At 38.2% G+C, this 25,728-nt stretch overlaps 1 protein-coding gene across 1 annotated transcript; it reads left to right on the top strand.

The window, feature by feature from the left end:
• Nucleotides 1-4,307: 4,307 nt before the first annotated feature.
• Nucleotides 4,308-17,777, top strand: LOC120860171 (ATP-dependent RNA helicase DDX3X-like). Its single transcript, XM_040235965.1, has 17 exons — nucleotides 4,308-4,483; nucleotides 7,296-7,356; nucleotides 9,180-9,227; nucleotides 9,706-9,835; nucleotides 10,617-10,772; nucleotides 10,846-10,945; nucleotides 11,314-11,449; nucleotides 12,426-12,511; nucleotides 12,749-12,847; nucleotides 12,932-13,092; nucleotides 13,347-13,491; nucleotides 13,593-13,737; nucleotides 13,970-14,151; nucleotides 14,260-14,377; nucleotides 14,549-14,702; nucleotides 14,987-15,120; nucleotides 15,333-17,777. Exons 1-17 carry the CDS (start codon nucleotides 4,439-4,441, stop codon nucleotides 15,410-15,412), a joined length of 1,980 nt encoding a protein of 659 aa, XP_040091899.1. The 5' UTR covers nucleotides 4,308-4,438; the 3' UTR covers nucleotides 15,413-17,777.
• Nucleotides 17,778-25,728: the final 7,951 nt, after the last annotated feature.

Raw genomic sequence — 25,728 nt, 5'->3', positions numbered from 1 at the left:
GGTGACAATAGACAGCCTTTACATACTCCTTTTCCTATTTGGAACCAGTCTGTTGTTCCATGTCCAGTTCTAACTGTTGCTTCCTGACCTGCAGATAAGTTTCTTAAGAGGCAGGTCAGGTGGTCTGGTATTCCCATCTCTTTCAGAATCTTCCACAGTTTATTGTGATCCACACAGTCAAAGGCTTTGGCATAGTCAATGAAGCAGAAATAGATGTTTTTCTGGAACTCTCATGCTTTTTCAATGATCCAGCGGATGTTGGCCAGTTGATCTCTGGTTCCTCTGCCTTTTCTAAAACCAGCTTGAACATCTGGAACTAACACCCAAAAGAGATGTCTTTTTCATCTGGGGACTGGAATGCAAAAGTAGGAAGTCAAGAAATACCTGGAGTAACAGGCAAATTTGGCCTTGGAGTACAGAATGAATCAGGGCAAAGGCTAATAGAATTCTGCCAAGAGAATGCACTGGTCATAGCAAACACCTTCTTCCAACAACACAAGAGAAGCCTCTACACATAGACATCACTAGATGGTCGACACCAAAATCAGATTAATTATATTCTTTGCAGCCCAAGATGGAGAAGCTCTATGCAGTCAGCATAAAAAAGACTGGGAGCTGACTGTGGCTCAGATCATGAACTCCTTATTGCCAAATTCAGACTGAAATTGAAAAAAGTGGAGAAAACCACTAGACCATTCAGTTATGACCTAAATCAAATCCCTTATGACTATACAGTGGAAGTGAGAAATAGATTTAAGGGACTAGATCTGTGCCTGATGATCTATGGATGGAGGTCCGTGACATTGTACATGAGACAGGAATCAAGACCATCCCCAAGAAAAAGAAATGCAAGAAAGCAAAATGGCTGTCTGTGGAGGCCTTACAAATAGCTGTTAAAAGAAGGGAAGTGAAAAGCAAAGGGGAAAAGAAAAGATATACCCATTTGAATGCAAAGTTCCAACGAACAGCAAGGAGAGATAAGAAATCCTTCCTCAGAGATCAATGCAGAAAAATAGAGGAAAACAATAGAATGAAAAACTAGAGATCTCTTCAAGAAAATTAGAGATACCAAGGGAACATTTTATGCAAAGATGGGCTCGATAAAGGACAGAAATGGTAGGGACCTAACAGAAGCAGAAGATATTAAGAAGAGGTGGCAAGAATACACAAAAGAACTACAAAAAAGATCTTCAGGACCCAGATAATCACAATGGTGTGATCACTCATCTAAAGGCAATCATCCTGTAATATGAAGTCATATGGGCGTTAACAAGCATCACTGTGAACAAAGCTAGTGGAGGTGATAGAATTCCAGTTGAGCTATTTCAAATCCTGAAAGATGACGCTGTGAAAGTGCTGCATTCAATATGCCAGCAAATTTGGAAAACTCAGAAGGGGCCACAGGACTGGAAAAGGTCAGTTTTCACTGCAATCCCAAAGAAAGTAAATGCCAAAGAATGCTCAAACTACCGCTAGTACTCATCTCACGCTAGTAAAGTTATGTGTAAACTTCTCCAAGCCAGGTTCCTACTCAAGGAATATGCATATCAATATCTTTGTGTTCTGCAAAATTGGGGTTCTCTTCCAGGTGAAAGATAATAACTTCAGGCGGAGCAGAAGATTTCTGGAGCACCACACTGTCATCTCAACCTCACCACCAGCCAATCACAAGAAAGTCATACATCCTACCTAATTCATCACAAATTTTGTCTTCCTTTTCTGGACCTGGTGAACACCATCTTGTTTGGCTTCCTTGTTGGTCCCTGTCCATTTTGTTTGTGACAGGGTCCAACAGTTTCAGGCCAAAATCCTTGTTATAGGTTTCAGATTTGCTGGTTTCAGGCACAGAATAACTTGACTGATGTCAGGTAGAGGGAGATTTCTGTTCAGTTAGCCAGGACTATGCCTACACTCAACAGGAAGAGACCTCTGTCCCAGTTCCCAAGAAGTGTCTTGAGTATGAAGTCCTTCAGGGTTTAGCTGTCAGGGGTGACACACTAAAACTGCCCACCCTGGCCGGGCACCATTGTATCCATTTGCGTGAGTTATTTTAAAACAGGAGGTCCTTGTAAGGACCATGGAACTAATAAGCCACCACCAAGTAGAAGAATTCAGGAAAGGTCAAGAGGAGATACCCTGTGTCCTGCCACCTCCTGGAATCCTTCTCACTATACTCCATTTTGATGGGTGATGCACATACCAGTAGGAAGGCCCCGAAGTCTCAGTGATTGGCCAGAGAAAACCCAGAAACTAACCCATCACCATAAAACCCAAGATTGTATGCCACTCATTAGAGCAATTCTCCTGGATTCCCTTACCTTGCTAACTCATTACTGGGGCGCCTCTTATCACTAAAGCATGTTGCCTTGTCATGACATGTGTCTCCTCAACTCATAATGGAGTGTTACACAAGAACCCAGGCTTGAGTCCTGAAAGGGATCCCCCTTCTTGCAACACTGTCACAAAACACTTGCTAGAAAGAAGGCTGATTTAGCTTATACCTACAGATTGACAAAGCAATAAAGCAAATTGTTTCAACAACCTTGAATATTTCCATTTTGAAACAGAAAATCCAGAAAAGTGTTTTTTGTGGCAAATATTTTGTCTACCTAGTTTTTTGAACACTACTAGTAGGAGACCTACCAAATGTTTAACTTTTTGTCTCACAGAGGAATGGAAAATTGTTTTTAGGAAGGAGGTGAGTTGGACTGTGAAGAAAGCTGAGCGCTGAAGAATTGATGCTTTTGAACTGTGGTGTTGGAGAAGACCCTTGAAAGTGTCTTGGACTGCAAGGAGATCCAACTAGTCCATTCTAAACGAGATCAACCCTGGGATTTCTTTGGAAGGAATGATGCTAAAGCTGAAACTCTGGTACTTTGGCCACCTCATGCGAAGAGTTTCATTGGAAAAGACTCTGATGCTGGGAGGGACTGGGGGCAGGAGAAGAAGGGGACGACAGAGGATGAGATGGCTGGATGGCATCATTGACTCGATGGACGTGAATCTGAGTGAACTATGGGAGTTGGTGATGGACAGGGAGGCCTGGCGTGCTGCGGTTCATGGGGTCGCAAAGAGTTGGACACGACTGAGGGACTGAATTGAACTGAACTAAACTGAAAGGTATCCTGAACTCATTCAACATGTTTTCTTCCATATAAAGGCCCTATAGCCCTGCAACTTCTAGGAAACTGGAAGAGGGCCGCAAGAAGCGTTTCCTCCCATGGCAGGAGCACATTTCTTTACGTTTCACACCCATTGCAGAAGCCTGACGGTCACAGCGAGCCTAGATCCAACCACTTAGCTGTTCAGCAGGCTGATTTGGTGCCGCAAACAGACCTAAGTCCGCTGGGTCTGCACAGTATAGAAATCAACCCCCCAGGGCCCTGTGGTTTTGGAGTAGTGCACTACTAGTTGGCACCAGGCCTAGATCCAGTGAAACCTAGACTAGTAAAATAAAATACTTAAAATCAGAATCTGCGCGGTGAGGCAGGGGGTAAACCAGCAATCCGCAAAGATGCGTTATCAACAGGTCATTCAACGTATAATTGTTCAATTGTTACGTCACTGCATGACACGTGAACATTAGAAACTTGAAGGGCTCAGTCGTTGCCAGTAAACTGGACGGGCCTTGGGTTTCTGGCCAAGCCCCCGCAGCCTGGCAGTCTGGACCCTAACACGTGCTGCGGTCTCCCTATCCCTTTCCCTCTTCTCCCCACCCCTGCTTTCCCCCAGTATCTATCCACCCTCCTTTGAGGCCGTCTGCCCGCCTCCTATTTTTTTCGCCTGTTCGTTATCGTTGACCGGTGTATGAAATGACCAACACGCTGGACACCTGCGGTCAAGTGTTCCTCAACCTTCTTGGATTCAGGGATTTTTGATTGTTTCGACATTGTGAAGCTTCCTAAAGGTGGGCGAGGGTATTTGAAACAGAGACATTTTACAGAAATTCAGATTCGTGGAACTAAAAGAAAAGGGCATCGCAGAACTTTAGAAGGAGCTGGGAAACTACGAGGGCGGGGCGAGGGTAAGGAGGATTGAGGTGTACTCGAGTTATGTAAACATCCAACTCCAAGTGGTTGAAAGAGGGAGACTGCCAGTTCTGCAAAATTCCAACACCCGGAAGGCGGGGCGGAAAAGAAGCTCTCGCGAGTTTTGAGAGCGTTTGACGGACGGGATTGACTAAAAGATCCCGCGAGATTATGACTTAGATAACGCGACTTGGCCAGAAAGAAATAACGGTAGATTTAAAGGAATTGGAGCGGGGGTTGGGGTAGAGGGGGTTCCTTCGATCGGAGAGGCAGACGGTTACGTATTGGCGTAAAGCCGTTCAGGAGAGTTTATTTCCGGCAGGCCAAGCTGTGAGCCGATTCCCGCGGGAGTCGTTTCAAATACGGATTAGACAAGACGTTTGAGACAGAGTTCGCGCTTTTCTTCAGGCATGAGTCACGAGGCGGTGAAAAACGTGCAGGAGGTGGATCAGCAGGTGAGTCAAAATGTTCCTATCTTGGCCTTTTTTCGTGGGCGTTTTTCTCAGGATTAATTTGACTTGTGGAGCAGTGTTGACTTGCCACCTTCCTCTTCCCTTTGCTGTTTCCTTTATCTGGCTGTGGTTGGACAGTGAGCAAACCATGGGAAAAACCGACTTAAGGCATTGGTGAGGGGCGGGTGAGGCGGCGTGGAGAAAGAAACTAGTTGGTAGCGTTCTGACTTCGTTTACGTAGTGTATCATGGCCACACACAATGGCGGATTTTGTTTGCGTTTGCGCGATCTGGGAGCGGCGTGTTTGTGCTAGTACCGACTGATTAGTCATGACTGGAGGTACGCGGTATTGGCCCACTTTTTTTCTGTTGAGATTCTTGGCTTTGGCTGTACGGCACTAATTTCAGGCACAGAGGTGTCTGTCGTTTGTATACAGGCGTGCGGAACTAAGTGGGAAGGGGGTTGGGCACTGGGCCTTATTCCGGAGCAATGGCGGCGGCCTTCGTTGTTTTACAGGGCTGCGCTACGCTCACTGAAGCCTTACGCTTGCATGGTCTGTGGTTGTGGGACCCTGGGAGACGATGGTATTTTTAGAAAATAAAACGGCAGTTTTGTTCTTATTGCCCTCCCGGATTTCTTTCCGCTGTACTTTGACTGAGTACCCCAGGTGCTGAGGTACTGTTTGCGGAATGGAAAGCTTTGTGACGCAGAGGACGCGGAAGGGGAATAGTGGGAAGGGGCGGAGGAAACGGTCGCCGCTTGCTTACGTACACTAGTGGATTGGGAAGCTGATGGGAGGTTAGAGATTTACGGTATTCCCTTTACTTAAAAAGTTATTGAATGGCCGTTAACCAGAGGGTGTTAACTTTTGAGTCGTACTGTGTTGAACGTATCCTAAGGTTAAGCGTTTGTCTTTGAGTTTCATCTGAGAGAAAATAACTAGAAAAGAGGCGATTAGCTGGAAAACTACATGTTATTGCTTTCCTGTTCCTAACGTGGAAGACATTTTAATGTCAGTCAAGACGTATTCTCAGTCTGTTGCTTTCCTTTGAGATGTTCGGAATTCGGAAGAGAATAGGTATCTAAGAAGAGTGATTTTACAGACTTGTTTTGCATTTCTGAGAAATCTGTTTCATCCTCGCGTTGTTGCCTTCAGAAAAACTCCAGGGTTTTTAACTCTTAAGTGTGCAGCTTATCTGAACTTTTGTTTTGCTCGTTTAGTGATGGATAGGACATAAACCTTTCACAAGGTATCTGTCTTGTAAGTCGTTAAACAGAGCCTCGTGACACTATTTGCTCCCAAATTGTATTTCTGAGTAGTATATAATTGGTGGGATTTGATTGGTGCTTCTTTGAGGGTATTTTCTCTCTAATGTTACGATTGTATCCATTCATGCAGTATGCTGAGCTGTAATTTAATGGGTTAAAGAGACTGTAGAGGTTGAAAATCTGATACACAAACGTTTGTAGTGTTTCCTGTGTACATGGGAAACTTTTACATTTAACTTTAACTTTTAAAATAAACGATTAACTGTTCATAAACTATCCCTTGGGTTATTATAATTTAGTGGTAACGAAGATTCGGTGTGGAAAAGTAATGTCTTTGTTGATGATTCGTGTTATTTGGTAATATTATTATTAAACTTTTAATGTGTGTATGTATAAACATTATATAGCCCATTTCCTTTAGCAGATAGGTGTTAGTATTGCTCCTTGATTGTTTGTGCTTTTTAAATTTTATTCTGACATGTATGATTTTCCATTATTTTTACTTCTTGGTTAGTTTTTATGAAACTCAGTAAAGTGAAACTTTTCTACACTATTGAAATCCATCAGTATAAAGGGAAAGGTAATGAGATCCAACCAGTCCATTCTGAAGGAGAGAGCTCTGGGTGTTCTTTGGAAGGAATGATGCTAAAGCTGAAACTCCACTACTTTGGCTACCTCATGCGAAGAGTTGACTCATTGGAAAAGACTGATGCTGGGAGGGATTAGGGGCAGGAGGAGAAAGGGACAACAGAGGATGAGATGGCTGGATGGCATCACCGACTCGATGGACGTGAGTGTGTGTGAACTCTGGGAGATGGTGATGGACAGGGAGGCCTGGTGTGCTGCGATTCATGGGGTTGCAAAGAGTCATACACGACTGAGTAACTGAACTGAACTGAATGAAGTGAAATTAAAGGTGCCTCTCTTGTATAAACTTTTAATGTTATTTAGCCAGTCTCTTTGCATTTATCATAAAATGGCAGATGATACTGCAATAAATGTCACATTGCACACCAAGTGATAGGTGATGCTGCTGCTACTTATGAATTTATTTGAATTAAAAAGTTGCACACTGCTGCAATATAAACTTTAAAACATTTTTTAAGGTGCTGTTGCTGATTACAGATTTCTTTGAATTGAAAACTTATACACCATACTCCAATATAAATTTTTCTTTAATTGTTTTTAAGTGATATAGTATTTAGGGAATAAAGAAGTTAAGGAATCTTCAGCTTGCCCAGAAAACAAGTGACTTTGAGACTATAACTTTTAGTGACTGAGGAGATTTTACTGTGAGAATTACTTGGGAAAACATGTTTTGGATGAATGTATTTGAACTATCTGTACTTGTGTATTATTGGCATGCAAGTCCTACTTTTTGTCTTTGGCATAATTTGTAGACTTCTACATGGTGTTAAAAATAAGAGCTTGTAATGATACTGTGTATGACTGGAATTTAGGACTTCTAATTTGTCTTTTATAATGCTGTTTGTGCTTGATTTTCCTTTTTTCAGCATGTGAACTATTAATATCTCTGTTCTTCTAGTTGGCTGATCTAAACCTGAACTCTGATAATAATCAGAGTGGAGGAGGAAGTACAGCTAGCAGTAAGTAAAATTTTTGTTTGTTTAGAATCTGTTAATATCTCATTATACTTACTAATTTTAAATTTAAAAACCATTCTGGGACCATATAAGTTTATAAAGTAATTTGGCATGTTTGGATAATAAAAGACTAATTGGTTCTTTTCCACTGTAAACTCTTAATCATTCCAAAGAAAGTTAATATACACACTTATAGAAAACCTCTTATACCCAGTATGAATCCTTATCAGACATGGAGGTGAGGATATGTTGATCTCTTTTGAATTGACTTGAACTTGAACTGTGTTAAACCTAATAATGGGAACCTGTGCAGTTGTGTGTTATGGCTGTTGCTCATTTCCCGTGAAGAAACTGAACCTTTGTGATGGAACCTAGATTTACTAATTCTTAGGTGGTAATTCGGAGAAGGTAATGGCAACCCACTCCAGTACTCTTGCCTGGAAAACCCCATGGACGGAGGAGCCTGGTAGGCTGCAGTCCGTGGGGTCCTGAAGAGTTGGATACGACTGAGTGACTTCACTTTCACTTTTTACTTTCATGCATTGGGGAAGGAAATGGCAACCCACTCCAGTGCTCTTGCCTGGAGAATCCCAGTGACAGTGGAGCCTGGTAGGCTGCTCTCTATGCGGTCACAGAGTCGGACATGACTGAAGGGACTAAGCAGCAGCAGGTGGTAATTAGAACTTGAAATATTAACCGTATTAAAAGTTTATTTGAAAAGTTAAATCTTGGGAAAAGAGTAGTGTTTCTGCTATGTTTTTATTTGCTATTGGTTAAGTTAAGTTAATGTCACTGCTAAGTGGATAGGGACAGGAATAAGTAGATAGCGACAAAGTTTGTGACAGCATATCTCAGCTTGTACCTTGATTTCCAAGAGAGCAGTTGGTGCACTCTGAAAAGCCTCTTCAAGTCTGGTTAGTTGATATGTTGTTTGTCACTATATGAATTTTAAAAAGATTTAATTATATCACCAGTTTTGAAGTACTTAATCTCAGTTAAAGTTAGAGATTTAGTTTTAATTTGAATTTCCTATCAGTTCCTCCTTAAAATCATCTTTTTTTTTTTTTTTTCCAGTTTTCATTGTTTAAATTGTTTAATGTTTGTTTTGCCAAAATAGAAAACAGCTGAGTTGAAATTGGTTAACAGACTTAGGGCATATATACCATCTTTCCTAGTAGCCTGTTTTATTGTATATAGTAATGGTTATATTTGTTAAAGCTTCCGTTTCATGGGACAATTTTCTGAAAGACTAGTGTCTTTCAAAATAATTATGTACTAGTAGCTGTTAAGGAGAAGGCAATGGCACCCCACTCCAGTACTCTTGCCTGGAAAATCCCATGGATGGAGGAGTCTGGTGGGCTACAGTCAATGGGGTCGCTAAGACTGAGTGACATCACTTTCCCTTTTCACTCTCTTGCATTGGAGAAGGAAATGGCAACCCACTCCAATGTTCTTGCCTTGAGAATCCCAGGGAGAGAGGAGCCTGGTGGGCTGCAGTCTATGGGGTCGCACAGAGTTGGACATGACTGAAGTGACTTAGCAAGTAGCTGGTAAAATATGTTTTGTTTTAGGAGGTTTTTCCTTAATTAAATTCAAAGAATAACTGTTTTAAAAGTGTTTTCTAGGATGAGTTGTTTTTTGTTTTGTTTTTTGTTTGATTTGGGATGCCACAAGGCATGTGAGATCTTGGTTTCCTGACCAGGAAGCTAACCTATGTACAATCTACAGTGGAAACACAGAATCTTGCTTGATCAACAGGAAAATCCCTAGGACCAGCTATATCTGGGGGATCTGATCAATGTTTAATTTTACATTTTCTCTTATAGAAGGGCGCTATATACCTCCTCACTTAAGGAATAGGGAAGCATCTAAAGGTAAGTGGTTATTCAACTTTTTCTGCTTTGAAAATTAAAGCTGCAAGAATGAGGTCACTTTGGGAATGTGTACACATTTTTCTTCTGTGCTTTCTGTTTTCAAAAATTAGTACTTCTTAATTTCAGAAACATTCATGTAATTTTATATCATGTGAATTTCTTATTCCTATTAACCAGCTTTGAGCCCAAACTTTCACTGGCATACTTTCACAGCTGTTATCTTCTCAGAGGTGGTATTCATTCAGTGATTGTTGTTCTTCTGTGAGGTTTTTTTGCTTATTACGGTAGATTTCAGATAGGAAAATTCTGTTTGCTAGTGAAAACACTTCTCAACCTTGATTTTCTTTTCCAGTGTTTTGATAGTAATTTCAGTGCCCTTTGGTGTAAGTCACAAGGATAAGACAAAGAAAAACTCTGTCTTTTAAAAGATAGGAAACTTGTAAAAGTCACCTTTTCTAACTCTTACCTTTTTTGGAAGGATTTTATGGTAAAGACAGTTCAGGGTGGAGCTGTAGTAAAGAAAAGGATGCCTACAGCAGTTTTGGATCTCGAGGTTCAAGAGGAAAACACAGTTACTTCAGTGATCGAGGAAGTGGATCAAGGGGAAGGTAAATTATTGTCATCTTGTAAGTGTGTATAACATAGCATTTCAGGAATCAACTCTTAGTTTGATGTGTTCTCATTCTTTGTACTTTCCATGACATTTAATTATGTTTTTTTTCATTAGCAGACTATTCTTCCATTATAGATTAGTAGGTTTCCCTCCCCTCTGTGCTTTGCCATGCTGCATATTGAGATCTTATCAGGGATGAAACGCATGTCCCCTGCAATGGAAATACAGAATATTAATCTCTGAACCACTAGGGAGGTCACCCTATAGATTAGATTTTAAGCAAAATATTGGTTATTCATTTTTAACTCTGAAAGGTCTTTACTAAAAGGTTTTAGTCTGTTTAACAGGAATTAAAATTAGTAAGAGTATGCTGCTTGATGTATATATATCCAAATATTTCTTAACATTAATGTTATGCCTTTGTTTTTCAATTAAATATGTATAAATTAGATAACCACAGCTAAATTAGATCTTATTTCACAAATGAGTCACCCAGTATTGAGTTACTGGCATCTTTGAAGGTTACTTGGAGAAGGAAATGGCAACCCACTCCAATACTCTTGCCTGGAGAATCCCATGGAGGGAGGAGCCTGGTAGGTTGCAGTCCATGGGGTCGCAAAGAGTCGGACACGACTGAGTGACTTCACTTTCACTCACTTGAAGGTTACTTGTGATGAATAATTGAATTACTAATATACAGCTGTGTTTTTGGAGAGGTGATAATATGATACGGGCTAAATGACATACTCTGTAATCTGTTTGCTTGTGCTGTTTAGGTTTGATGATCGTGGGCGGAATGACTGTGAAGGTATTGGCAGTCGTGACAGAACTGGCTTTGGCAGATACGAGCGTAGTGGACACAGTCGTTGGTATGACAAGTCAGATGATGATGACTGGTCAAAACCACTTCCACCAAGTGAACGCTTGGAGCAGTAAGTTTTTGATATTTATGTTGATAGGAAACTTGCCATGTAGTGTCGTACATATAACATCATTTCATTTCAGGGAGCTCTTTTCTGGAGGAAACACTGGGATTAACTTTGAGAAATATGATGATATACCAGTAGAGGTAACCGGCAATAATTGTCCTCCACACATTGAAAGTGTAAGTATTTTATTTGACTTTTTAACTGTTGTTTACAATTACTGCTGAAAACTTCATTGGTTATGAGAAAGGAGAGACTGGTGACTAATGTCACCATTTTGAGGAATGCTAAAATAGGAAACATGTCAAATATACAGAAAAGCTCAGAACTACTTTGTTGTAGATTAGACTTTCAGAAGTCTATTTTCTTAGAAATAACTGGATACTTTCACCTAAAATCCAAAGCAGCGTACATTTAATCACAAACAGACATTTAGCTAGTTATTCCCATTCTAACATTAATATAAAGCAAATTGCAGCAGAACATTAAGACATTTCTATCTAGTTTGTATATTTATTTGATCGATCTGGTTAAATTTTATTAACAGTTCAGCGATATTGCAATGGGAGAAATTATTATGGGAAACATTGAGCTTACTCGTTACACACGTCCTACTCCAGTGCAAAAACATGCCATTCCCATTATTAAAGAAAAAAGAGACCTGATGGCTTGTGCCCAAACAGGTAAGTTCATTAATGAATACCTGAACTAGCTTTGTAAAAACAGTACATTATATAGAGAGGCCTATGTCCTATATTTAAGTTGATTTTATAGTTAGGTAAATATTAGCTGAGCATATATCTTAAGTCTTTCAATATTTTTGATAAAACTAGTGTTTTCATCAGGGCAAGAGAAGGCTGTAGCAATATTGTCAGCTAGTTGATATTGCTGACTTTCCACTGAGTATACAGCATGGGAAAATTATGGAGTCAGTGAGAGAAAGTTAGCAATATAATTGGGATAGGAAATGTATAGTCAGGGAAGAGCCTGTGATCTTGAGAAAGGAAAAGGTGCTTGTCATCCTTCAGTGTTTTATGAGTTGGGGACTGAGAGGGTTGTAGTACTGTTTTGTCCTGTATTAGAATTTGGCATAGGTAAAAAAGTGCAAATCTTAACTTTGGTTATGTATTGAACTTTTTGTATGGGTATGTGTATGTAAATATTATAAATTTAAATCATTTGTCATTTTTTATACTTTTTTTTAAAGTAGTAGATTACTTCTTTTATGTGTAACTGGCCTTTGGGACAAGACCAACACTTGTTTTTTAAAATAACGCTTTCTTGCAGCAGTTAGTACCCATGGCTTTTGTTTTGCAAAGTGAGAGAATGATCTACAGTGTACTTTGCTAGTAGAGTCTTCATCTTCAGAAAGTTTGCTGACATTCTACCAATTATGGAATAACAAAAAAATTTTGAAGTAGAAGTTGATGCCAGCTTAAAAGAAAAAATAGTTGTGTACTTCTATATATTATTGCAAAGAAGTATATGTTGATCTGTTAAAAATGGATCACAAATCATCCAGCATAATTCACTTAGTTGTATAAATACATTTGTCACATAATTAGGCATTAAATAAAAAAAATTTTTTCTCACTAAATGGGCATTTAGAGTACTTTTTTTTTATTATTCAAACTTAATAAGCCATTATTCTTTTAACAGGGTCTGGGAAAACTGCAGCATTTCTTTTGCCCATCTTGAGTCAGATTTATACAGATGGTCCAGGCGAGGCTTTGAAAGCTGTGAAGGTAGAGATTCACATATAAAACAAAAAGCTTTTGCTTAGAACAATTTTTGCAATCATCTGTTGGAACTTTTCTTTAAGTAAATATACTTTCTTTTTTTAGTCTGTTAACTCAATAAAAGTTCATTTTCAAAGGTAGTTCTTAAATTACAGAGGGGATTTTGTTTTCACAAACTTTAGAAATGAATAGAAAAAGATTTTAATCTTAGAGCTTAATTTATAAATTTTACTTAATTCTTAGGAAATTGGAAGGTATGGACGCCGTAAACAGTATCCAATCTCCTTGGTTTTAGCCCCAACAAGAGAGCTGGCTGTACAGATCTATGAGGAAGCCAGGAAAGTAAGTATGCAATTTGCTGATAATTGACTTTTTAATTGATTCTAGTGTAATTTTTATGACCATCTGATAAATTATTGCTTGTAGTTTTCATACCGGTCTCGAGTTCTTCCTTGTGTGGTATACGGTGGTGCTGATATTGGTCAACAGATTCGAGACTTAGAACGTGGATGTCACTTGTTAGTTGCTACTCCAGGACGCCTGGTGGATATGATGGAAAGAGGAAGGATTGGGTTAGATTTCTGCAAGTAAGTTGATTTTTATATGTGAGGTGTAATTACTTTGTATATTAGTAGTCATCAGTTTTGTAGTATTTTGTAAAGTATAGCTAATTTGCTTGGTTCATTGTCACAAATAACAGCTAATTTGGCTGTGTGATCTGTGTGTGGTTTACATAGTGAAATTTGAAACTCAAATATTATGAATATATTAGCATAATTCAGTATAGATACAACAGTAATTAAGTTTCTCATCAAATTCTACACTGTCTTTTTAATAACAGATACTTGGTGTTGGATGAAGCTGATAGAATGCTGGATATGGGATTTGAACCTCAAATACGTCGTATAGTTGAACAAGACACTATGCCGCCAAAGGGTGTTCGCCATACCATGATGTTTAGTGCTACTTTTCCTAAGGAAATTCAGGTAGTTCCTTTAAAAAAAAAAAAAAAAATTTGTATAAATGTTATCTTCAGTTAATGTTAGTTAAAAGTAGGAAAAAAAACAGACTTTCTTCCCTCTTTCAGATGCTTGCTCGTGACTTCTTGGATGAATATATCTTTCTGGCCGTAGGTAGAGTTGGCTCTACCTCTGAGAACATCACACAAAAAGTAGTTTGGGTGGAAGAGGCAGACAAACGGTCATTTCTGCTTGATATCTTAAATGCAACAGGTAAAATTTTGAGTAATTACATTGCTAGGAAGAAAGAGACTATTAAAATACCTCCAGTCTATACCCTGTGTTCACTCACCCTTCTGACCATGGAAGTAATACAGCTGCTTTTTTCATTAACTCCATGTGCATTCTTTCTGAGTGCAAAGAGAAGTAAGAAACTAATATTTAGATCAAGCAATGATGCAAAGTTACTATTAGTAAAAAAAACCTTTTATCAATAATTTTTCAGGGACGGATTCGTTGACTTTAGTTTTTGTGGAGACCAAAAAAGGAGCTGATTCTTTGGAGGATTTCTTATACCATGAAGGATATGCTTGTACAAGTATCCATGGAGACCGATCACAGAGAGATAGAGAGGAAGCTCTTCATCAATTCCGCTCAGGAAAAAGCCCAATTCTAGTGGCTACTGCTGTGTGTATATTTTCTGCTCTGTTTTTTTGTTTGTTTGTTTTTTGTTTTTCTTTTTTCAGTTACACATCTTTGAATATTGCCTTATTTTAACAAAAATTACTTTTTTAGGTGGCAGCAAGAGGACTAGACATTTCAAATGTGAAACATGTCATCAATTTTGATTTGCCAAGTGATATTGAGGAATATGTACATCGGATTGGCCGTACAGGACGTGTAGGAAACCTTGGTAAAGTGTTTGGTTTAAAGTGATGGTTTGACACAGAATTTTAAATCCTAGAATCTATTTTCAAGGGAAAGTTGACATCGGATGTCAGACAGTTTAATATTGCATATTGTTTACATTTTTGTTTTCTGCTTAATGTTCTAGACCTCATTTACTGTTTTTGGATTCTTATAGGTCTTGCCACCTCATTTTTCAATGAAAGAAATATAAATATCACAAAAGATTTGTTGGATCTTCTTGTTGAAGCCAAACAAGAAGTGCCATCTTGGTTGGAAAACATGGCTTATGAACACCACTATAAGAGTAGCAGTCGTGGCCGTTCTAAGAGGTATGGATTGTTTTAAACCTTTGTTGTTAATATCATTTGGCAAAGAAATTTTGTCCAGGGTTAACTAAAAACTGCTACTGCTGTACAAGTGACATTTCAGAAAGGATAATGTGGAGTAAATGTTAATGTGAAAGTATAATGTAAGTAAATGTTAAAGGATAATGTGGAGGAAGAAGCCACATGAAAATGAGTTGAAGTTGAGGATTGGGAAGTTCACGCATGGAAATTGTTTTTTTTAACTTATGTTCTTAAAAAACCATCATAACTTTTTCCTTGTAATATAGATTCAGTGGAGGCTTTGGTGCCCGTGATTATCGACAAAGTAGCAGTTCTGGCAGCTCCAGCTATAGTAGTGGTCGTGCAAGCAGCAGCCGCAGTGGTGGAGGTGGTCATGGCAGCAGCAGAGGATTTGGTGGAGGTAACAGTATAATTTTCCCCCTTTTATATTTTTGCAAGGGCTTCCTGCCTTTTTCAAAGCATAATTTGAGAAATTTTATTTGTGAAGAACACAACCTAATATAATGTTTCTTATTAGGATTATTAGGCTTTTTTATTAGGCTTTATACTAGAAAAGCCAGAAAAAGAAAATATGGCTGACCTAATTTTTTTTTTTTTAACATTTCTTGATAGGTGGCTATGGAGGCTTCTACAGTAGTGAAGGATATGGAGGAAATTACAGCTCTCAGGGGGTTGACTGGTGGGGCAACTGAATCTGCTTTGCAGCCAAGTCACTTAAAAAAAAGCTACAATGGAAACCACATGTAACTTTGCCAGATTGTTTTTTGTATAAAGATCTTGTAGTGCATTACCCACAGTGCTTCTCCTGAAAATTCAGGGGAGCTTAAAGCCAAAAGAAGGAAAAAGAACAATCAACAACTCCATTGGTTTGAAAACTTAATTGCGCTAGTTTGGATTAACTCTTCTGCTTGTTTCCACCCCAAACTGCATTTATAATTTTGTGATTGAGGACCATTTGTTTGTTAATGTACTATGACTTTTAAGTTTATAGACAGCTTATTATTTTGATGTCCTGTTGGCTCAGTAATGCTCAAGTTTTCAATTGTGTTCATGGAATAAATTCACTAAATTTGGGCTAAGATCACACCTTGGCACACAGGTGTGATACAACTTCTTTAACAATAATTGTTAATTCATAAGTATTACAAAGTAAGAAAACTTGAGCAGTAACTTGCATTGGACTTAATGTTTGGAGATTGGGGAGAAAAATATCTTACAGCCTAATTACCTTATGATGTGGCAAACCATACTAATTTAAATTAGTACTTGCTCATTCTATCTGGATAGGCATTTATAGTCTATAATAAGCCATTCTGGTCATGATAAGATTGCATGTATGAATACATGCATAAGAAGGCATTTTATATTTATATTTTCAAAGCACTCTTGAAGGTTAATGCAAGTAAATATAACAGTTCCTCAGTTCTAAGCTAGGCAAGTCTTGGGTAATATGTTACTGCAGGAAAAGTTTGAAAGTATGATTTTAAAAAAATGTTCAGTGGAAGTTTCATCTAATTAGATTTTTTCATTCCTGCCATAAGTAAAATTGAAATAGAAGGATGGCTGACCATGCCAGTAACCAGTCCTTTTATGAATCTGCTTGGATTTTGGTCTTAAATACATGCTAGTGTTGACATTTTTTGGTCAAGAGGATATGAGCAGGAGGGATTATGCAGCAGGCTTTTATTTGATTGCAGATTTTCTTTACTCTCTTTATGCAGGATTGAAATGTTAAAATGACTTACATTTGTGGACTTTGTCAGTTGGTATAACAACAAACAGAAATCCTTGAGATTGCACCGGTTAGAAATATGTATTAAGTTGCTCATAGTGGTTTTTCTGTATGATACAGTTATATTTTAGTTACATAGGTTTCCATTGTACTTTACAGTTGTTTTCTGCTAAATTTGGCCAAAGATGATTATTCACCAACTGAAATTGTCTCCTCCACATGGAATTGGTACTGATTCTCTGGTTGGAAAATGGTGATCTTCATAATCTTAACAATGGCATAAGAAGGCAAAAATTTCTTAGAAGTGCAATAATAGATTTTCAGGTGTATTGTGCCTTGTTCTAAAACTATTAAGTAGGTGCACTTGACAGTATTAAGGTCATTTGTTACGGTGCTATTTCAATTAGTATAGGTTTAGACTCTTGTACATTTTTCTCATAAATTTTTTACAAAGTACTTATTTTATTTAACATTAAGATAATTTTATATATATATATATATATATATATATATGTTTTGTGTGCATGTTCTTAAACTTCAGATCTTATTTTGTCTCTTGGAGATTGTTGAACACATTTTTTTAGAAGTAGATTCTAAAATTCTATTTGGGACCATAGGATGATAGTTGGGAAGAAAACTCTTTGCACATGACAGATTTTATATACTTTGCTGCTACTGCTTGTCTGCATAGTATTTATTGAAAGATTTTGACAAATATTTATTTTTGTAAGCCTTAAAGTTATTCTTTGAAAGTTTAAAGAAACTTGACCAAAAGACAGTACAAAAACACTGGCACTTGAATGTTGAACATCATCGTATATTACATAATAAATTTCAGGTTAGTGTGAGCTTTAATGTTAAGTCTTACTACACTTTTAGTCAAACTAAGCAGACCCAGCATTGACATTGTAGGTAGCTTTAACTTTATAACAAAATGTAAGACAAAATTCGAAACTTGAAACTATAACATGCCAAGGTTTTGATATGTTATCTTAAAACACTTCTAAACACTTATGAAGTGTCCACATTTTCAGAAATTCTATAGCATTCTATTTAGTTTCATATGTTGTTTGTTTTTCAGAGTTTGGCCTATTTCTCAAACATGTGGTTATCTTTGTATATTGCCAAAATCACTGACTTACCTTAAGTTTTGTCAGCCAGCAATGTTTTCAGTAAATAAGAATGGATTTTAATTTGCCAAATATAGACATTGAATCTCAAGTCACTTTAAGTTTGGTAATTGCTTAAAGTATTAGTTTTATATTCTAGCACTGCATGTGCTGTATTTATTCTGATTTTACTAAAATAAAGAGTTGAACACAATCTTTGCTGTCACTTGTGGTTTAATGAGGGGTAGAAATGAATTTGTGCTCTCCCTATGAAGAGTTTGAAAGTGAGATTTCTTGATTATCTGGAGAACTAATTTGTGAAAGACGTCTTTTGGTTTTAAGTATTTGAATAAATGACAAAGATGGTGTAAGGTAGGTATATGGAGAAACAGAATTTTTATTTTAAATCACAGAAATCTAAATGATCTATATAGCATATATTTGCTTTTATCTATTTAAGAATCAAGAATTGGAATAGGTAACCTATGGCAGAAGTGCCCAGTTTCCAACTTGGTCCTTTCTGATGTCTGATAAATCAGTATTATCTCTCTTATCACACACTGATGCTAGCAGCTGCACCAAATAATGCATTTTGTTAAAAGAACCAAATCAATTTAACATGTTAACATTACAATAGTTCTTTGACACATGGTTGTGGTTTTATTTTTAGAGTCAACTTCAATGTCTTTGTGTCCCCTTGTTAGAATTAATCTCCCTTGTTTCCTAACATTTTACCGTAGACTGGCGTTCATCTGTAAATCAGTTTGTGTTCTTGTACAGTTTCTTGCAGTCAGCATTCTGTCTGTGAGATAAAATATCATCTATAGTTCCAGTCTAACTGCTATGTTGAATTCTGTTGTATGTATGCCGAACTTACCTGAGTTGTTTCCAGGTTGTGGTTATTTTAAATTATTTATGACATCTATTAAAGAGAAGGAAGAAAATGACTTTATTCAAGATGGTCTATATGGGCTCTTGCGGTATGGGAGAAAGACTAGATTCAGCTGCTCTGAATGCATCATGGGCAAATTGAAATTTATAGCCAAGAAGCAAGGTGGAAAGTGGGTGTGAGTGGTTAGAACAATAGAGGAGAAAACCAAGGTGGGAGGGCGGGGTGTATTTTGCTTAACCAGTATAGCAAGTCTCTTTGCTGAAGGTAGATTAGGGTAATAGGTAGCACCTGGTGGGTGGTGGGGAGCTGAGAACTCTTACTGCCATTGAGAATACTAAAATATTGAATGTAGCTTAACTGACCTAGGATTCTTATTAAAATTAGTACAAACAGTGGATGTCAAAAATTTGAGTCCTAGTTGGAAAATACTCAGAGGAGCACAAGTTTGCTCTAGGATAGAACCTCAGCTTTTCTGAAAGATATGTTCATATCTAGTGGATACATTCTAAAGCATTTATTTATTGTTTTATAAAGCATTTATTTATTGTTTTACACTTCCTTCCACAATTTATCCTCACCATTTTTTGACTTATTTTAAAATTTCAGATATTCAAGTACTTGTATATTGAAAATTATTTTAATTGGTGTTTTCTTCTTGACTATTGATTTACATTTGAGCCATTTTGTTGAGGTTAATATAGGAAAAAGTAACATGACCATACCAGTTTAAGAACATACTAACAGGAAAAATAAAATCTGGAATTTGTTTTTCCCACGAAAAGATAAGTGAAGTTGGATTAGCAAGATATTGATAATTGTTAAGATTGGGTAATTGGGAACATAGACGTTCAATTATACATTTGTGTTTTGATGTAAAGAAAGATTATTTTTCATGTTAAAAATTAGTAAATAAACTATGGGGAGATGGGTAAAATACATAAGTAGTCTTTTTTTTTCATGTTAAAATTAGTAATAAGTTGTAGAGAGATGGGTAAAATACATACATGGTCTTAACCCTAACCATCACATTAATGCATATTGTGGGCCAAGGAATAAAAAAACTCCAGGAAGCAAGCAAGAAAGCCTAACATGTTAAGAACTATGTAATGATTCTTGTATATAAATAGCTATTCTCAATTTTTCACATAGATCCAGCCCAAAAAGCAAAAATTGAAATTATTGTACACTGACACCTTTCTTAGATTTTGTCTATCAGGGTGTATATGTTCATGGTGGCCCTGCTTCCTCAATGAAAGGGGATTTAGTAACAAGGCCAGAAAAAGGAAAAGCTGTATGTCTGACCCACCTTGCAAGTAATCCAAAGGAGTAAATAGCCATACCGTAAATATTGTATAGGTTGGTATACACAAAGCTGAAGGAAATAGGATACAACACTGATCAGGAAAAACAGAACCAAAAACACCTTTGTTTTTTTTTTAATTGGAGGCTAATTACTTTACAATATTGTACTGTTTTTTGCCATACATTGACATGAATCAGTCATGGGTCTACATGTGTTCCCCATCTTGAACCCCCTTCCCACCTCCCTCCCCATCCTATCCCTCAGGGTTATCCCATTGCACCAACCCTGAGCACCCTGTCTCGTGCGTTGAACCTGTACTGGCAATGTGTTTCACATATGATACACATATTTAAATGCTATTCTCTCAGATCGTCCCACCTCGCCTTTTCCCACAGAGTTAATAGGTTGTTCTTTACATCTGTGTCTCTTTTGCTGTCTCACATACAAAGTTATCGTTACCATCTTTCTAAATTACATATATATGCGTTAGTATACTGTATTGGTGTTTTTCTTTTTGGCCTACTTCACTCTGTTATAATAGACTCCAGTTTTATCCAGCTTATTAGAACTGATTCAAATTTATTGTTTAATGGCTGAGTAGTATTCATTGTGTACATGTACCACAGCTTCCTTATTCATTCATCTGATGGACATCTAGGTTGCTTCCATGTCCTGGGCAGTATAAAAGTGCTGTGATGAACACTGGGGTATACGTGTCTCTTTCAGTTCTGGTTTCCTTGGTGTGTATGCCCAGCAGTGGGATTGCTGGGTCATATGGCAGTTCTCTTTCCAGTTTTATAAGGAATCTCCACACTGTTCTCCATAGTGGTGTCCTAGGTTGCATTCCCACCAACAATGTAAGAAGGTTCCCTTTTTTCCACACCCTTTCCAGTATACATTGTTTGTAGAATTTTGGATAGCAGCCATTCTGACCAACATGAGATGGTACCTCATTGTAGTTTTGTTACACATTTCTCTGATAATGAGTGATGTTCAGCATCTTTTCATGTGTTTGTTAGCCATCTGTATGTCTTTGCAGGAATGTCTGTTTTGTTCTTTGGCCCATATTTCGACTGGGTTGTTTATTTTTCCAGAATTGAGCTGCAGGAGTTCCTTGTATATTTCTGAATCTCTTTGTCGGTTGTTTCATTTGCTATTCTCTCTGTGCTGCTAAGTCACTTCAGTTGTGTCTGACTCTGCGACCCCATAGACGGCAGCCCACCAGGCTCCCCCGTCCCTGGGGTTCTCCAGGCAAGAACACTGGAGTGGGCTGCTATTTCCTTCTCCAATGCATGAAAGTGAAAAGTGAAAGTGAAGTCGCTCAGTTGTGTCCAATCCTCAGCGACCGCATGGACTGCAGCCTTCCAGGCTCCTCTGTCCATGGGATTTTCCAGGCAAGAGTACTGGAGTGGGGTGCCATAGCCTTCTCTATTTCCTCCCATTCTGAAGACTGTCTTTTCACCTTGCTTATAGTTTCCTTCATTGTGCAAAAGCTTTTAAGTTTAATTAGGTCCCATTTGTTTGTTTTTGTTTTTATTTCCATTACTCTGGGAGGTGAGTCATAGAGGATCCTGCTGTGATTCATGTCGGAGAGTATTTTGCCTGTTTTCCTCTAGGAGTTTTATAGGTTCTGGTCTTAGTTTAGATCTTTAATCCATTTTGAGTTTATTTTTGTGTATGGTCTTAGAATGTGTTCTAGTTTCGTTCTTTCACAAATTGTTGACCAGTTTTCCCAGCACCACTTACTGAAGAGTTTGTCTTTTCACCATTGTATATTCTTGCCTCCTTTGTCAAAGATAAGGTGTCCATAGGTGCATGGATTTACCTCTGGGCTTTCTATTTTGTTCCATTGATATATATTTCCATCTTTGTGCCAGTACCATACTGTCTTGATGACTAGCTTTGTAGGATCACCTTTAGTCAGGCAGGTTGATTCCTCCAGTTCCAGTCTTCTTTCTCAAGATTGCTTTGGCTGTTCAAGGTTTTCTGTATTACACATTGTGAAATTATTTGTTCTAGTCTTGTGAAAAATACTGTTGGTAGCTTGATAGGGATTGCATTGAATCTATAGATTGCTTTGGGTAGTATACTCATTTTCACTATATGAACATGATATATTTCTCCATCTGTGTATTCTCTGATTTCTTTCCTCAGTGTTTTATAATTTTCTATATATAGGTCTTCTGTTTGTTTAGGTAGATTTATGCCTATTTTATTCTTTTTGTTAACAATGGTGAATGGGATTTTTTCCTTAATTTCTCTTTCAATTTTCTCGGTGTATAGGAATGCAAGGGATTTCTGCGTGTTACTTTTATATCCGGCAACTTTACTATATTCACTGATTAGCTCTAGTAATTTTCTGGTGGAGTCTTAAGGGTTTTCTATGCAGAGGACCATGTCATCTGCAAACAGTGAGAGTTTTCCTTCTTTTCCAAACTGGATTGCTTTTATTTCTTTTTCTGCTCTGATTACTGTGGCCAAAACTTACAAAACTATGCTTAATAGTAGTAGTTGCAGTGGGCATCCTTGTTTTGTTCCCATTCACCATTGGAAATGCTTTCAGTTTTTCACCATTGAAAATAATGCTTGCTGTGGGTTTGTCATATATAGTTTTTATTATCTTGAGGTATCTTCCTTCTTTACTGCTTTCTGAAGGGTTTTTATCATAAATGGATGTTAAATTTTATCAAAGGCTTTCTTTGCATCTCTTGAGATAATCATATTGTTTTACCTTTAATTTGTTAATGTGGTGTATTATATTGATTGATTTGCGGATATTGAATCCTTGCATTCCTGGGATAAAGCCCACTTGGTCATGATGTATGATCTTTTAATATGTTGTTGGATACTGTTTGCTAGAATTTTGTTAAGGATTTCTGCATTTATGTTAATCAGTGATACTCACTTCAGTTCATTCGCTCAGTCGTATCCAACTCTTTGCAACCTGATGAATTGCAGCACCCAGGCCTCCCTGTCCATCACCAACTTCCGGAGTTCGCTAAAACTCACGTCCATCGAGTCAGTGATGCCATCCACCATCTCGTTCTCTGTCGTCCCCTTCTCCTGCCCCCAATCCCTCCCAGCATCAGAGTCTTTTCCAGTGAGTCAACTGTTTGCATAAGGTGGCCAAAGTACTGGAATTTCAGCTTTAGCATCATTCCTTCCAAAGAACACCCAGGACTGATCTCTAGAATGGACTGGTTGGCTCTCCTTGCAGTCCAAGGGACTCTTAAGAGTCTTCTCCAACACCACAGTTCAGAAGCATCCATTCTTTGGCACTCAGCTTTCTTCACAGTCCCAACTCTCACATCTGTACGTGGCTACTGGAAAAACATAGCCTTGACTAGACAGACCTTTGTTGGCAAAGTAACGTCTCTGCTTTTGAATATGCTACCTATGTTGGTCATAACTTTCCTTCCAAGGAGTAAAAGCGTCTTAATTTCATGGCTGCAATCACCATGTGCAGTGATTTTGGAATCCAGAAAAATAAACTCTGACACTGTTTCCACTGTATCCCCGTGTATTTCCCATGAAGTGATGGGACCAGATGCCATGATACTCATTTTCTGAATGTTGAGCTTTAAGCCAACTTTTTCATTCTCCTCTTTGGCTTTCATCAAGAGGCTTTTTAGTTCCTCTTCACTTCTGCCATAAGGGTAGTGTCATCTGCATATCTGAGGTTATTGATATTTCTCCTGGCAGTCTTGATTCCAACTTTTGTGTTTTCCAGCCCAGCATTTCTCATGATGTACTCTGCATATAAGTTAAATAAGCAGGGTGACAGTATACAGCCTTGACATACTCCTTTTCCTATTTAGAACCAGTCTCTTGTTTCATGTCCGGTTCTAACTGTTGCTTCCTGACCTGCAGATAGGTTTCTCAAGAGGCAGGTCAGGTGGTCTGATATTCCCATCTCTTGCAGAATTTTCCAGTTTATTGTGATCCACACAGTCAAAGGCTGTGGTATAGTTAATAAAGCAGAAATAGATGTTTTTCTGGAACTCTCTTGCTTTTTCGATGATCCAGCAGATGTTGGCAATTTGATCTCTGGTTCTTCAGGCTTTTCTAAAACCAGCTTGAACGTCTGGAAATTCATGGTTCATGTATTGCTGAATCCTGGCTTGGAGAATTTTGAGCATTATTTTACTAGCATGTGAGATGAGTGCAATTGTGCAGTAGTTTGAGCATTCTTTGGCATTGCCTGCCTTTAGGATTGGAATGAAAACTGATCTTTTCCAGTCCTGTGGCCACTGCTGAGTTTTCCAAATTTGCTGGCATATTGAGTGCAACACTTTCACAGCATCATCTTTCAGGATTTGAAACAGCTCAACTGGAATTCCACTCCACTAGCGTTGTTTGTAGTGATGCTTTCTAAGGCCCACTTGACTTCACATTCCAGGATGTCTGGCTCTAGATGAGGGATCACACCATGGTGTTTTTGTTTTTGTACAGTTCTGTGTATTCTGGCCACCTCTTCTTAATATCTTATGCTTCTGTTAGGTCCATATTATTTCTGTCCTTTATCGAGCCCATCTTTGCATGAAATGTTCCCTTGGTATCTCTAATTTAATTGAAGAGATCTCTAGCCTTTCCCATTCTGTTGTTTTCCTCTATTTCTTTGCATTGATCACTGAGGAAGGTTTTCTTGTCTTTTCTTGCTGTTCTTTGGAACTCTGCATTCACATACTTATATCTTTCCTTTTCTCCTTTCCTTGTCACTTCTCTTCTTTTCACAGCTATTTGTAAGGCCTCCCCAGACAGCCGTTTTGCTTTTTTGCATTTCTTTGTCTTGGATATGGTTGATCCCTCTCTCCTGTACAATGTTATCAACCTCTGCCCATAGTTCATCAGGCGCTCTTATCTATCAGATCTAGTCCCTTAAATCTACTTCTCACTTCCACTGTATAATCATAAAGGATTTGATTTAGGTCGTATCTGAATGGTCTAGTGGTTTTCCGTACTTTCTTCAGTTTAAGTCTGAATTAGGCAATAAGGATTTCATGATCTGAGCCACAGTCACCTCCCAGTCTTGTTTTTGCTAACTGTATAGAACTCCATCTTTGGCTGTAAACAATATAATCAATCTGATTTCAGTGTTGACCATCTGGTGGTGTCCATGTGTAGAGTCTTCTCTTGTGTTGTTGGAAGAGGATGTTTGCTATGAACAGTGCGTTCTCTTGGCAAAGCTCTATTACCGTTTGCCCTTCTTTATTCTGTATTCCAAGGCTGAATTTGCCTGTTACTCCAGGTGTTTCTTGACTTCCTATTTTTGCATTCCAGTCCCCTTTTTTTGGGTGTTAGTTCTAAAAGGTCTTATAGGTCTTCATAGAATCATTCAACTTCAGCTTCTTCAGTGTTACTGGTTGTGGCATAGACTCAGATTACTGTGATACTGAATGGGTTGCCTTGGAAAGGAACAGAGATGATTCTGTCGTTTTTGAGATTGCATCCAAGTACTGCATTTTGGACTCTTGTTGACCATGATGGCTACTCCATTTCTTCTAAGAGATTCCTGCCCGGAGTAGTAGATATAATGGTCGTCTGAGTTAAATTCACCCATTCCAGTCCATTTTCATTTGCTGATTCTTAGAATGTCTACATTCACTCTTTCCATCTCCTGTTTGACCGCTTCCAATTTGCCTTGATTCATGGACCTAACATTCCAGGTTCCTATGCAATATTGCTCTTTACAACATCAGACCTTGCTTCTGTCACCAGTCATGTCCACAGTTGGGTATTGTTTTTGCTTTGGATCCATCCCTTCATTCTTTCTGGACCACTGATCTCCAGTAGCATATTGGGCACCTAATGACCTGGGGAGTTCCTCTTTTGGTATCTTATCATTTTGCCTTTTCATACTGTTCATTGGGTTCTCAAGGCAAAAATACTGAAGTGGTTTGCCATTCCCTTCTCCAGTGGACCACATTTTGTCAGACCTCTCCACCATGACCCGGCCGTCTTGGGTGGTCCCA

This window comes from Oryx dammah, unplaced genomic scaffold, assembly GCF_014754425.2.
Source record: "Oryx dammah isolate SB20612 unplaced genomic scaffold, SCBI_Odam_1.1 HiC_scaffold_11032, whole genome shotgun sequence".
NCBI lineage: Eukaryota > Metazoa > Chordata > Mammalia > Artiodactyla > Bovidae > Oryx > Oryx dammah.
Note: the sequence above shows the minus strand (reverse complement) of the source record. Positions and strands in the feature narration are given on the sequence as shown.

What these genes read in the sequence shown, in the direction of transcription:
- LOC120860171 (XM_040235965.1), top strand. Translation starts at nt 4,439, where the DNA reads ATGAGTCACGAGGCGGTGAAAAACGTGCAGGAGGTGGATCAGCAG. An exon ending in GGAAGTGGATCAAGGGGAAG is followed by an intron (nt 9,836 to 10,616) that starts GTAAATTATTGT and finishes TGTGCTGTTTAG; the next exon opens with GTTTGATGATCGTGGGCGGA. An exon ending in GTCCTCCACACATTGAAAGT is followed by an intron (nt 10,946 to 11,313) that starts GTAAGTATTTTA and finishes TTTTATTAACAG; the next exon opens with TTCAGCGATATTGCAATGGG.